The sequence below is a fragment of the Pagrus pagrus genome (genome assembly GCF_965226575.1).
Source record: "Pagrus pagrus genome assembly, chromosome: 3".
NCBI classification, from domain to species: Eukaryota; Metazoa; Chordata; class Actinopteri; order Spariformes; family Sparidae; genus Pagrus; species Pagrus pagrus.
The window spans coordinates 34,130,000-34,145,134 of NC_140187.1; the positions used below are offsets into that span (position 1 = coordinate 34,130,000).

Here is a 15,135-nt window from a genome sequence, read left to right on the forward strand (position 1 = left end):
TAACTTTAGAGATCCCAATGCGCCTGCATGTTTTGGAGTTTAAGAGGAACAAGTCTGTCTGTGACAGATATTATGTGCTCTATATTTCAGCACAGTGAAATGAAACAGTGACTACATGGTTAAAATTCAGATGCCCAGCTTTCATTTGTTTCAAGTTAACATGCAGAAGGTGAACGGTATGGTGTAATTGATGTCTAGTTCTTATTCACTCACTCCAAAACACACAAAACACACAAATTTATGAAGATATACATATGAAGAATACGGGAGATTGTTGTCACATGTGCTACACAGCCAGTACTTCTCTTATAATGTTGCTGTAGGCCTCTTCGCAGAGGGTGTGCACACTTATGAAACCACATTATTTTTGTTTTTTATTTTTCCCCCTAAAAGATTTCAGTTTGTTTTTCAATTGAGTTGTACAGGTTATAGGTAACATTAAAGGTGGAAAAAGTTCTGAAATGATTTATCTTGGTCTCATTTTTTTATACATGACAAAAACCTGGCATTTTAACAGGGGTGTGTAGACTTTCTATCCATCTATCTATCTATCTATCACCGAAGAGAAGCCTACATAAAGTCAGTGTGTAAAATTAAATCTTACAGTATTTTAACTATAATAGTAACTTCAACTATGTAATGTTAAGTAGAATAAAAAGTAAACGAGTGAATAAATGATAAAGTTCATAAACTGGTAACATGAGAGTTCACATGGCGCACTGTGTACATGACAGTTCACAACTGTTCAACGTCGTAATGACGTCACCGAGCTTGACGCTCACAGACGCACAGAGCGGAAAAAAAATCATAACTATATCTCACGAGCCAGCCACCGAGCTTTAATGTTGAGGATTAACGTTAGACGGGCTATTTTAACTGTTCGCCTGTCCTGTGCAGCTGCCTCACCGCTTATTTGCCTGGTTTGCGTGAAATCCAGACTGGAGGGTCAGAGAAGAAGTAACGGGACGAAGAACACGCATTCAGCCCACAGACTGTCCGCTCCTGTACGCAAACTAAACAGCCATGGGAGCTGTTCTGGGGGCCTTTTCCATCGCAAGCTGGGTGAGTTCTGATAATGCGAATATAAACTGCGTTATTAACTACCACACTGGTCTCAATTCATCTGGAATGTAAGATACGAGGACGTCACGAAGAGTAAAAAGCAACAGGTTATTCCACAATTAGGCTACATGTGGAGTGCACGTAAGCCAAACGCCATTCAAATTTTTGGTGTTTTAATACTAAGTCCTCCTCTCCGCGCTAAGATGAAAGAAGTCTCACTTGAGCTCGCGACTCCGTTTTACTGGTCACTTCTTCAGAAAGCAGCAGGTTTAGGTTACTTCCATTAAATTCATGTTATTGAGTCTTTACATTTTATTTGTCGTCCCTCCGACAGTTTGTGTTCTTAGGGCAAGAACTGAAAGCCGAACTCAAATGAAGTATCTCGCGTTTTAACCACGCTTTTGTATTTTACCCACTTTTAGATAGAGATAAAATATAACCTAAACGTTTAAATGCATTTCTTATGTTAGCTTGTTAATTCCGCGCTCACATTCACTATCCAGCGCTTATATGGGATATATTACAATGGTTGAGCTCTGCTTTACTTCCGACCACCACCGTGCTTATTCACATGTCATCCGAACCTTCGTAATGGTTGATATTTTATTAAAGAAGATGCATATAGATACATACCGACATCTCTATTAACGTTATTGTGACGTTTCAGAGGTAACCTACCCTGAACCGGAAAGTCATTCTTGGTGACCATACTGTAAGTACGGTGTTGCAGTAACTGTAGCCTGTAGCTATCCTGCTAAAGTATACATTCTAAAAACATGTTTGACGTGAGGAAACTTGAACTTGCAGCACAACGCAAAGAGTTAATGATAACACAGTTGGTCTTCTGCTTACACGTGGTTAATTGGATTATCTCTGCTTTGTTGCCTGGTTGTAAGACCACAACAAGCGCCATATTCAGGAATATTGTCAACATATGGATGCAGACGATGATAACAGCATGCAGTTATGATTGGCAAGAGAACAGAACAGCATATAACAGTTTAGTATAGAGTCTGGAGAGGATCTGTGTCAGAGTAATGATAGGGATTAGGATAGGCCTAACACTGGAACATCGTGTATAAGGATAGATAGCTTCACGTGACAGGCAGCACAAATTCATATTCTATGAGTTCAACTACTTTATTTTTAATGTTAAGTGTATATACATCACAAGCTGTCCAATAATCACATATTCCAGGTATGCAATTCATGATAAATTTGAAATAGAGAAAAGAAACACACATTACATTTCTAAAGCTGTGATTTCATAGGCCTATTTGGAATTTTAAAGTGATGAATACATTAAACAATAACTAGATTATGAATATATTTATGGATTTAAAAATCATTCCAGCTCTTATCTTTGTCCTGTTTGTTCTTTGCCGTAGAGGAATGTCACAGCTCTGTGATGCTCAAACAAAATGTAGTCATGCTTCTGTCCATTTTACACTAACAAACACATTTCCAGAGTTTATTTTGGTTCATGGCTGGTCATGTGCTGCCTGCATGTTTTCTGGCACACGTTACCATGGCCCAGTCTGCAGTTGTATTAAGTCGACCTTGTCTGGCTGGCAGGGGTATTAACTTGTTTACAATCTTCCGGCTTCCTTATCTCTTGACCTGCTCAGTGTAGGAGAGAGACTAAAGCAGATACACAGACTGCTTAAGCAGGTCAGTGAGCCAGGCCTTTTTTTATTGAAGTGAATCTTTCTTGCCATTGATAGTCCTTTATAAAGGGAAACACCATCTGTCTCAGATATACCCTCAGTTTTACAACACATGTTCTTCTGTGGTTGTGTGCTACTTCCAGATCAAAATCAGTAGTATTTGCAACTTAAAGGGAAATTCTGTACTTTCCACTTGTGTCAGTTTTGGCCAATATACAAACCATTGTATTAGGACCACCAACATTGTAGAGAGACAGAGAACACAAGGATGTGCAAGCAGCTTTAACAACAGGACAACAAGAGTAAGGAAGTAAAGGAAATACACTTCTCAGACAGCTTTTGAAGATTGAGACACGCAATGTTCTACATTTTTCTTGTTGTCAACAAATCCCATTAAATGACCTGTAACAACAATGAATTGATCCTACTAACATCATCTTCTGGGAATCCAACGCCTAATCTTATTCAGGGTATTATTAGTAAAATACAGTGTGGGCAAAGTCTTCTGTAGCTTAGCAGCTCTATCACAGGTTCAGTGGATGGATAGATGTCTGTGTCTTTAAAAACACCTCTTTTCAAACACAGTGTATATGGGTACAATGTTTGGAATATAACTGAATGACTAAACTGACTGGTATGGAATTTATTTCTTTAAATTTTCAAAATTCATACCTAAGTTAACAGCTTTTTTTATGGATTAAAGGAATCATCATTTTGTGTTGCTCAACTGACCACAAATGAAACTATCAGACTATTTACCTGCTGTTTCTACATACATTTCTGCATCAGTAAAAAAATAATTTATATACCAGCTGTTGTGTAGTGTTTAGCCATGCTGTGCTCATGCTTTGTCATTGTTCAGGCCTGGACAAAATATGAGACTATATGTGGTCTTAGATTGTGGATATCATTATATGGTGATATGACATAAGTGTCTTCTTTTCCTGGTTTTTGAGGGCCGTATGACAGTAAAGTGATGTCATTTTCTTTCAGACTGCTCTACCTCTTCTAATACTTGTCAATTACCTACTTAGTCATTATAGCCACATTACTGATGATTATTGATCAGAAAATCTCACTACAGGGCTTTTCACACTGCATGTTCCTAGCCCAGTCCATCCCTAGCCCAGGGCTATATGTTTCACACTGCATTTCTACTAGCCCTGTGTTGGAACAGGCAGCTGCTGTAACCTTTATAGAAAGCTGCGTGACACCTCTGTTTAATTCAGCTCCATTGATGTAGCACTACTACCTTTTACCCAAGTCGATTTTCATTGGATGAGACTGAAAACTCTTTTACTCCACAGCAGGGTGAGCAAGCCCAAGGCTAAAGTAGAGGTTAGCCCACTTTGGAATGTGCCAGGATTGTGTCAGTGTTAATGCTTTCTTGGGCTCTTTATTAAAACGATAAGAATTATTAAATTAATATTATTAAAAGTCAGAAAACATGGCCATCACTATTTTCTAAAGTCAGAGGTGATGTCCTCAGATTACATCAATTCAAAATCCAAACCTATTTTAATTTTGTAATAGGCTAAATAACAGATTCACTCAAGCCTTTAGTTGAGACATAGAGCACAAGTCAGTGATCGTCAGATGATATTGCCTCAGCAGATGACTTTCAGATGTATTTGTTTATAATTTATCATGTCCAATCTGTTTTACCATATAAAGAAGCAGATAAAAGCTATTAGCCTCGGCCTCCTGCTAATAACCAGGAATGTCATGGGAACATTTTATTGTGTTCTGACGTTGTTCTCACTCCTCATATCATCATTCACAAGATGATAACATTTGGTTATTGTAACGAAAAAAGAAAGAACACTGCTAAAACGGAATTCAATTCAAACACATTGTTGTTGGTGAGCTTTTGCAGTTGAAATGTTTAGAATGACTGAAATATTGAAACATTTGAAGTTGTAGTTACAGTCAAGTCAGTCAAATTACAAATACAGGAAGAGGTTGAATGAGCAGTTGAAAATGGAAAGTGCTGTAAAGAAAGTAAGTTGAAGTTTCAGTTGAAATGCAAGTGCTGAAAGGAGCTGATGCTTCAGTGGAAGCTGAAAAAAGGAATTGCAGGTTTTGAATTAAACTGAGAGCATTGGTTGAAATGGAAGTCCTGACATAAATTAGTACCATTTCAAGTGCATTAAGTGTGTGACAATCTCACTTGCGTCAGCTGAAGTGGGAGTACTGAAAGCAGTTGATCTAAAATGAGCAGAGAAAGTCATGTGAGTTAGACGAGCTGAAGAAGTTCTGTTATTCTTTAAAAAAGAGGAGCTGATATCTGAAAGGGTTTCAAGTGTCTGTAATGAACTGAAATGTCAGTTGATGTGTGGCAGAAGTGGCAGAAGCAGTTGAACTGACATTTGAGTGAGAGATTAAAGCAGTTAAAAGTAAATTTGTGTTCACAAATGGATGACAACTTAAAGAAAAGGTACAGAACAGCCTCAGTGCTCCCTGTCATAGAATCTCCAGGTCTCTGTAACTCTTCTGGAGGGATAAACAGCATAGATGTCCCTCTTTTAACAGATTGATGCTATAAAGCATGAATTTGTCTCCAGGCGCCGTGCCTGTGCAGCAGTGCAACCTGTCTGATGTGCAACTGCTGTCCAAGTACCAGGAACTCCACAGTCACCAGGATCATCTACGCCTTCATCTTACTGCTGTGGACCATCGTCGCCTGCATCATGCTGTCACCAGGTGTTGATCAACAGCTAAAAAGGGTATGAGTGGACCAAGGAAATACATTAACACTATTTCTGTCAAATACATTGGTGTAGTTTATAACCCCAGAAATCAGTTAGTCTATGAGTTATTTTAATTTGTTTTCTGTTAAATGTCTGAAATAAGGTCTGTGGTTACCACAGGGTGAAGATGTATGTATGTTTTGTTCTACAGCATAAAATCCATCATTAAATGTCCCACAGTTTAATTATAATGCTCCTCTGTGTGTTAGAAAAACGGTTAGCGGTTGCTAACAAGTGTCTAAATGAGACTGTAGAGGTTGTTGGGGACATTAAACGTCATCTGAGCGAAGACGGATACTCATCTACTCACTAGTCCGTCTTTACAGGCCCACTTTAGTTACAAACTATTCTAACTCTGACTTTACAACCTGTTCATTGATCAGTTTATAGAAAACCTGTATAGTAATTGTGTAGTAAGAAGCTAAGTGGTGGTGATGTTTAAGTCATGGGACCGTGATGTCGTCTGTTTATAGCCTAACATTAGCTTTTCACTGCTAGAGATTTAATTTATGCTTCAAAATTACAAACATGGTGTTCATCTGTGAAGATTATCTTGCTGAACAAAATGTATTTAAAGTGTCAGTAATTTGTGTTTGTCACATAGATTATTTTCTGCAATAATCCAAAATCAAATTCAAAAATCCCACAGAAGGAACCAGGGCGAGGCTAACTTCAGGGTTAGCCTACAAACACACATCATCCCTACACCACGCTATACAGCATTCTGTATAGAGTGGTGTAGGGATGATGTATTTACAGTATACAGCATGTGTGATCAGTGCATTTGTATGATGAATGTCACTGAGATTACACAGATGTTAGCACAGCTAGTGTCAGCTAACGCAACATACACAGGTTGAAGTCTGCTGAAGCTGCCAATGCAGATAAATGACCCATAGTGACAGCGTTACTTTATTTTATATTTACTCTACACTTTTTTAGGTTGATGCTGATGTTAGTATCTGCAAATTTCCAAATCTGATGATATATAGATCAATCTTAAATTTTAATATACACATTGATATATACAATGAATATTTCAAGCTGTCGTATCTCAATCTTTAGTAATACAATAGTAATATTTATTTTTTGATTATATTTCTTCTTATTAATGTGAATCTGAATGTGAAAGTAACTGCTCATATGACCCTGTACATAGATGATTTGGAAAATTAAAAAGTGACTTCCTGTGATTTGCTGTAGATCCCGGGCTTCTGTGAAGACGGGGCTGGCTCCTCTATCCCCGGCCTGCAGGCTGATGTCAACTGTGAAATGTTTGTGGGATACAAGGCAGTGTATCGCATCTGCTTTGGCATGAGTATGTGGTTCCTGGGTTTCTCCATTTTGATGACTAATATCAAGACCAGCAGAGACCCTCGTGCTGCCATTCACAATGGGTAAGCACTGCAGCAACACCAGCAGCACACACACGTTATTACCAACACAATGCAGTGGAGGGTGGGTGTTGTTCACACTGTTTAGGTTAAGATTCAGTTTCTCTTATTTGAAAGTAGATTTAGTTTGCAGCAGAAGACAAAGGCAACCATCTTGACACACATTTTACAACAACACTGGCATAGACAAATGTTACAAAGAATTATAAAAGTACTCATGGCTCCAGTAATCAGACCTTAAGACAAAATTAACATAAAAAACAAACAAAAACAAGGCAAATTCCCTCAATGTATTTTTCTAACCTTCATTTATCTGTGGAGCTGCAGCCTGGTGAAACAGACAGAACTTTGGCTTTCTCTCCAGCACTAGGTCACAGGTGTTGCAACAGTTATACAACATGTCATTTAGCACATGGCCTTTGTCCTGCACTCACCTTTAATGTCTTCAGATTATTTACTTTTGCTGCAGCATTTTTTTTCATTACTTATCTACAATATTGATCATATTTGTAATTATTTGATTAACCATTTAGTTGATGAACTGTTACAAATAAAAGCTTGTCACATTAGCTGTCTCCACACTGATGTCCTGAAGTTTCTCAAATGCAATGACCAGCAGCAAAAAAAATTGTCCCCTCAGTCACAATTCCCTTTATGTACATTTACTCCTCTATGCAATATGATCGGTTCTCTTCTTGGCAGTGTAGCCCATAGCCTGTGATGTGTAAACTCAAGCTGTCATTTTCTTAAGTCTGTTGTCCTGCATAGGAAGTGCTTTTGTTTTTGTCCCAGAGCACTGGCTTATTTCCAGTGTTGTTGTACACGTTGTGGTCTGGGTTGATGGGGTTGGGATGGTGAAGTATTATTGTCAATATATTGTTGTTTTGTTTTGTGTATATGTATGATGTTAGTCGGTTGATACAACTCTGTAATGTATTACATGTATGTTTACGTACATTCTACTGTATAATCAGTCATGAATCACTTGTTTGCAGATTTTGGTTCTTTAAGTTTGCTGCCTTGGTGGCAGTGACAGTCGGTGCCTTTTACATTCCAGATGGGCCCTTTAATTACAGTAAGAACTTTATATTTTAAACTTTTGGGACCTCAGATCATGACATTCAACATATACAGAGTTGTGATAATAGATGACAGATAGATAGATGAGAGTGATTGATGAGTGACTCTGTTGTTGCAGCGTGGTTTATCGTGGGCTCTGGTGGAGCTTTCTTTTTCATTCTGATCCAGCTGGTGCTGCTGGTGGACTTTGCCCACTCTTGGAATGAGTCCTGGGTAGAAAAGATGGAGACTGGCAACCCCAAGGGCTGGTATGCAGGTCAGCAAGTCAAGCTGTGTCATGCTGCATTCAACTTCTAACTGTGTGTTGAGTGTGCACTGTCCTCACACTTTAAAATTACAAAATGAAATACACTTGAATGTGCTTTTGATGGATACTGTACTACTCTTCGACCGTGCCATACACAAAAAAATATGTAAACACTGCTCACAGCTGATAAAAACTTTCAAGAACTGTGGGCAAAAGGAATGAGCACTCAACATCTGAAATACTGTATGTTGTTATTTTATATGAATGTTTTAGGCTCTTCTTTTCTCATATATTTACCTTCTCTACCTTCTGTTTTCAGCTTTGCTCGGGGTCACAATCCTCAACTACATCCTGTCATTTATTGCTGTCGTGCTCTTCTTCGTCTTTTACACCAAGCCTGTTGGATGCTTCATCAACAAGTTCTTCATCAGCTTCAACATGTTGTTCTGCATGTTGGCCTCTATTGTCTCTGTGTGGCATAAAGTGCAGGTACAGGATAGAAAGTCATGAAAATAATCTTAACTCAAGGTCCACTCACCTGCTTTTCCACATTGTTAGCCACATCTTATAGTCTTCATCAATGAATGGAGTTTTTATCATGTTATTGTGGAGAATTTGATGTTGTGATTTTAAAGACTACTTCTTTATCTGTGTATGTCCCCAGGAGTCTCAACCACGTTCAGGTCTTCTACAGTCCTCCATCATCACCCTGTACACCATGTTTCTGACTTGGTCTGCCATGACCAATGAGCCTGGTGAGAATGTCTGCTGGTTTCTTAAAAAATGCTGTAATCACAGTGATGGCAGTTATGAATTGCAGAAATGATAGTCAACTTTAACCCCAGACAAGAAACAATATTTCAGTCTTTGCCATTGTTTCTATACATTGTTGCTTTCATCTAAACAAAAGCTTCGTTTTCATGTCATAGAAGTCAGAGTCACTGTTTTTGTTAGTTACGCTATGCTCCATCAAATGTATAACGTATCCACAAACAAAGCATTACTATTGATTGGGTATGGTTTAAGTGTAATTTTCACAATACATTCATGAACCTCATGTCCTGTGCTTATATATATGTTTTTCCCACAAGCATGTATTGAAGGCATGTGAAAGCCTGGAGCATGTCTGCGGCTCTTACATTTTCTGTTAGGCTCAATCTTGACAGACTAAGCTGTACATTCAAACAATGTGCTTCGGTTTCTCTCCACCCCTCAGACCGAGCATGTAATCCCAGCCTACTGAGTATCTTCCAGCAGATCACATCCCCCACTCTGGCCCCTCTGGAGATAGAGAACCAGACAGCTGTGGTGATCATTGGCACAGAGGAACCTGTCCTGACGTCCCCGCACCTGCAGTGGTGGGACGCCCAGAGCATTGTGGGGCTCGCTATATTTGTCCTGTGCATCCTCTACTCAAGGTAGGATCACTGCTGCTGCCACTACTAACAAACCATCTCATGGTCAGTCTTCATTCACAAACTTCATGTCAACTACAAGGTGTAGAAACACTTTGATAATAATGTTAGCAAGTGTTGGTTCTGGTTAAGTAGTCGTGAATCAAGAAGGCAGAATCAGATCATTTTGAATTGATTATTGATTGGTCTCCCTGCAGCTAACAGTCTCATTGTTGCTCAGTCACTGTGACTCACAGACATGTTTAAAGAGCAAAGAAAGAGATGTGTTGATGATACACTTCTTTTGCATAATGAACTCAGTTGTTCAACTGAGATAATTCAATTAGTGTGAGCTGTCTGTGGGAAAAATGTTTTTGTCACAAGACCTGCATTTCACAGCTCAGCTCAACTCAGCCCTGGCACATCACATGCAAGCCCTCTTCACTGTAATAAACAAAGTTATGTAACAGACACTCATTTATTACAGTCAAATGTGAACATTTAGAAATGTCAACTAAGTTTCAAAGTTCAGTCTCACATCAAGGTCCATTTATGCCACAAAAAATATTTAACAGTGCTTGGACAGAATTTGAAAAACATCTACTGCTCCATGTCGACTTGGCAAACTGCTGAGAAACATGTGATGTGATTAAAAGCTCCATTGGAAAGTTCAGTTTATTGGAAAGATTTCAGGTTACTCAGTATGGGATATGTAGCTGTCTTTTGTGTTGTCTCTTGTTTGTTTTCTAATATCTTGTTCTGGACATACAGTAACATTTTATATATGTTTGCCTGCAGCATTCGTTCATCCAACAACTGCCAGGTGAACAAGCTGACCATGGCCTCCAAAGACTCGGCCATCCTGGCTGAGAGCGGCAGCAGCCCTGACCTGTCAGAGGAGTCCACAGGACCCAGGCGAGTGGAGGACAATGAGCGGGACATGGTCCAGTACAGCTACTCCTTCTTCCACTTCATGCTCTTCCTGGCCTCTCTGTACATAATGATGACCCTCACCAACTGGTACAGGTCAGTACTGTGACAAAAAATAAACCTGTTTCTGCCCCTAACAACAGACACAGCATTAAATGCAGACTGATGTGTTGTGTTCAGGCAGAGTGACCATGGTGGACACAGAGGTCATTTCCTAAAATGTTAGATTAAATGGACGAATTGCTAAAATAACTGAGCTGTATGGAGTATTCATCATCATTTCTTGTGCACCTCGTTACAAAATGTGACATATACAGTATGTAAGGAGTTGCATGCATACAGTACGGTCCTGTCATTCACTCTGTGGGCGAAGGGGCTTCATTCCACCTGACCTACACTACACTCTCATAACACTTGAAGTGGTCCTGGCTTCAAAAAGCACTTCTCTAGTTGTGCTCCTTTGCTCAATTATTTTCCAAGTGAAGTCATTTCAATGCAGTAAGAAAGAGAATTTTCATCTGTGTTGAAACTGCTATGTGTTAAGTGTGGAAGTGTTTACTGATCTCTTTGCTATGAAAAGGCAGAGTATATACCTTGTTGTAATACAATTTAAACTTGAAATTGAACTTGAAAACTGTCCTTTCCAAACCCTGGACATGACTGCATACAAATGTGGTCAATGAAAAACATTTTGAAGTAAACTGCTTCATTTAGCTGTCCCTGCTCATCAAACTAGTGTTATAATAAATAAATATACTATATACTAGATTTGTCAGATTGATGCAGTTGTCATTTTCACGCCCAACGCCCACGTTGTGTAAACAGTACTTGCGCCCACCTGTGTGCCCCCGGGCATGTTTGTCTTAAAGTGAGGTGTGGTCAGGCGCACTGATGGCAGATTGGAGGCAGCACAAAGCAACAGCGCCATAGACCAACAAAAAGCAGCTGGGCTAAAGTCAAAAGCGCAGTCTGTTTCCTGCTATTTGAAGGAGGCATGACACTGGATCACACCGTTCATACACTCTGATTTTATAATTTGAGAGGCTGCTTTCAGTTATTTTAAACATGTCACTGTAACAAATATCATGGCACATTTAATCAACAAAACTAAAAGCTGTAGTTATAAACTCTCCAAAGGAACCGAGTCAGGAGTTTTAGTCAATCAATGAAGTGTATCAGATGTTCCTCGTGCGTAAAATGTGCATGTTAATGTACAGATACACATATGCTTTCTGCTGGAGGATCGCTGCAGGTAATGTCATTAATTTTTTTCCTCATTAAAGACGTATTTCTCCCCTCTCATCCCACCGTTATTGATCAGGAGGATACTTTTTATGACCCGTCCCAGCTGATCCACGGACTGAGATCCAAGCACACACAGAGGGACACAGCAGCGCTCCTCCTCCCCCTCCTCCTCCTCCTCAGTTTAATATCAGTTTATTTTTTCATATGGAGTCAAACAGAGTTGTTGATGTGACAGATGACTATGAAATGTCAAGGCAGAGGGTCCAGCAGCAGGGATCACATCCCTGTCCCCCAGCGAATAGTACCACTTCTTAATATGTACCAGGCCCTGGCACATCTGGCTCTTAAAGGGAATGGGAGACGACTCTCGCACTGGTTTGATTTATGTTCCGCCCAAAACACACCCATGACTATTTCAAAGTCTAAATACCACCTCTTTGCGCTGTGCGCCCAGATCATCTGCCATTTTACTAGCAAAATGGACTAGGACCTAAAAGCACTGCCAGGCTGCACTTAGGACTGTCTAAATAAACTAAACGTATACAATAAAGCAATAAAACTTGTGTGTTTAAGTAAACATGTATGTAACACTGTGATCCTACCCTCTAACTGAAGTTACATAGTGCAGAAACAAGTGACAGACACACCATTCACCCTTCTACAAGACACTGTACCAGCAATTTGACTCTGAAGTTGGTAGTTTAAGGTCAAAACATTACATAATGTTGTTTCAAAGATGTTTGTTTCACGTTGAACATTGAGTAGATAAATGTCGATGAATGCAAGACTTTTTGTTGTGTTCCTGACAGCCCGGATGCAGACTACACTATAACCAGCAAATGGCCTGCAGTGTGGGTGAAGATCACCTCCAGCTGGGTGTGTTTGGCCCTCTACATCTGGACCCTGGTGGCCCCCATGATCCTCACCAACCGAGACTTCAGCTGATCAGAGCTCCATCTCTGATTCCACTTTATGCTCCACAAACTTCTATTTCTACATTAACTCCAACCATATTTGCCTACTGTCAGAATGTACTCACAGTTCCAACTTTTAGCAGGAGTTAAGTTTCCTTAACTGGTTTTAATGAAATTAAAATGGGGCTTGGTTCAGCGGTGCCATAACAGCTGCTTCAGGTATTTACTGTAGTGATTTTGTAACGTTAGCAGCCGCTCATTAATTGGGCATCCAAGGATAATCACATATCTTATAATGAAGCACAAAAACACACCATGAACAAAAACATTCCATTTGTTGTTTGTGTAAATGTATGTGAATTGTAAATCAGATACATTTTTATTTTTATGTGCTCTTAACAATTTCAATGTATTGACTACAGCAGCAACTACAACAGATATTAGAACAAGAGAACAAATTGCTTTATTTTTTACATTGCTTAAAAATATGAATGTTCTACGAATTTAAGTATTAATGAAGCAGTTTTTGAACAATGTACAGTAAGAAGCTCTTAGAGTTTGCTGCTATGCCTTCCAATGCCTTATGTCTGTCAGACATTTCAATATATTGACAGTAACTTGATGTATGTATGTGTAGTTTACTATTGCTGACAAACATGACAGATTCCTGCAATATGACTCAAAGTCGGCTAAAGTTTCTGCCAAATATTTATGGACCAAGATGTTCAATGTAAAGGTGTCTTTGAGATGTGACTGTTTCAGATTGTAAAATAAGTCTTTAAGTGACAGAACTGCACTGAACACACAAGATACAACCCGAATATTTGTTTGGAGTTTATATTGGTGATGATTGTATTTTCTGCATCATGTGACTCCAAATAGTATGGGATAGCTTTCTTATTTATGATGAATTTACTTGTTAAGAATGTTGTGTTTTTAATCAAAAAATAAGCTGTGTTTTGTAATGAATGTCAGTGTTAATTGAATGGTCATACTGAATATTAATCAGACCAGGTTTATATGATACACTGACCAAATGCCTTGTCAGCCAAAGTGATTTACTATAGTTAGTATGTGATAAGCAGGTTGTAAGTTCTCCGTAGGGCTTCAGCAGTTTCCGTTTCTTTTTTGAGTATACGTTTATTCCTTCATAAACTCAAACAAAAAAGGAAATGTATTGGCAAGGAATGAGCTTTTGAGCACTGCTAATATGAGATGTATTCTGCAAATGATCAAATGCAAAGGCAGATTGAAATGTTCAATGCTGTACACTGAAGCCATACAAATACTGTAAAAGAATAAAGGCAGATTTTGTGACTGAGCTTTTGTTATCATTTAATCGTCTGTCTCATTATTTCATGCTGACATTGTGGAGGCTGGAGTCTCTCAGTTGTTAATTGAAATCAGTTGATTAATTGAACCATTGAAAAGTATTCAAGATGAACTTTAAGACAGCAGCTCTATTTAGGACTCAAAAGTACATTGCCGTCATGGCCACTCATTACAGGTGTTAAATTAAAACACATCACAACTGAATAAACCAGCTGTTTTCAGAGGAAAATAGGTCCCAGAAAAACTGCTTAAGCTAGAAAGGTGGCAGGGTCCGCCACATATAAACAAAGTAAAACAGTATAAATTGTGTTGTCCTTTAAGATCAGTTTGTTTATTCAGTTTATTCATCATGAAAACAAAGAGAGTTTGTTTATTTAGTTTAAGGAAGAAAAATGTCAGTCAATGAGGATCTTTCTCTTCTGAGTGAAATTTCTTCACCATAATTACAGAGTGCTCCTTTAAGGGATTGAATCTTGTCAAAGGGCAACTTCACCAATTTCACACATTAAAGTGTGTTCACTGGTCTTGGAGGATTACTGTACATGTGAGAAAGTAGTTTAAAGCCTTCTGTGACTCCAGAGGAAGCTGCATTTAACCTGTTGCCTCCAGTGATGTCACTCAGTGACTACGTTGCATTGTGGGTAATGTAGGCACCAGGTTTTTAAAGCAGTCCGCTGGTCTGCATTATACTCCTATAACACTGTTGAATTTTAAAAACAAATGAACAAACTCAAACCAGAGACAGCACCTTTTTTTATTCCACATAGTCTTCTTCCTTTTCAAAAACAATGTGAGCAAAGTTTCTCGTGTATGTGTTTCTTGTTGTACTAAGTGCTGTAACATAGGCAACTGGACTTGTTTCAGTTTGTTGAAGACGTTTCACCTCTCATCCAAGAGGATGGGATTTACCATGACCTGGATGACTGAGAACCTTCATCAACGTATTACTTGCTGTTTTTTATACAGAATTAAATGGATGACACAGTTTAACAAAGTATTCAGATTGTTTGTTAAGTAGAATTGAAAATGTAAAAAGAAAAAAGCAGAACACCTTTTATGTCTTTGTGTTGTTTGTGGTCTGAGGGAGACAACATCATTTTTACTCTCCCAGCTTTTTTAA

At 38.8% G+C, this 15,135-nt stretch overlaps 1 protein-coding gene across 1 annotated transcript; it reads left to right on the forward strand.

The window, feature by feature from the left end:
- Nucleotides 1-803: 803 nt before the first annotated feature.
- serinc3 (serine incorporator 3) lies at nt 804-14,017 on the forward strand. Its single transcript, XM_084348457.1, has 10 exons — nt 804-1,062; nt 5,294-5,455; nt 6,683-6,876; nt 7,869-7,948; nt 8,072-8,209; nt 8,520-8,689; nt 8,865-8,955; nt 9,417-9,618; nt 10,393-10,620; nt 12,579-14,017. The coding sequence occupies exons 1-10, from the start codon at nt 1,024-1,026 to the stop codon at nt 12,712-12,714; spliced, it is 1,440 nt and encodes a 479-aa protein (XP_084204583.1). The 5' UTR covers nt 804-1,023; the 3' UTR covers nt 12,715-14,017.
- Nucleotides 14,018-15,135: the final 1,118 nt, after the last annotated feature.

Excerpts from the sequence above, each read along its gene's own strand:
- serinc3 (XM_084348457.1), top strand. The coding sequence starts at position 1,024 with ATGGGAGCTGTTCTGGGGGCCTTTTCCATCGCAAGCTGG. Across the intron at positions 8,210-8,519 it reads CCCCAAGGGCTGGTATGCAG|CTTTGCTCGGGGTCACAATC; the intron begins GTCAGCAAGTCA and ends TTCTGTTTTCAG. Across the intron at positions 9,619-10,392 it reads CTGTGCATCCTCTACTCAAG|CATTCGTTCATCCAACAACT; the intron begins GTAGGATCACTG and ends GTTTGCCTGCAG.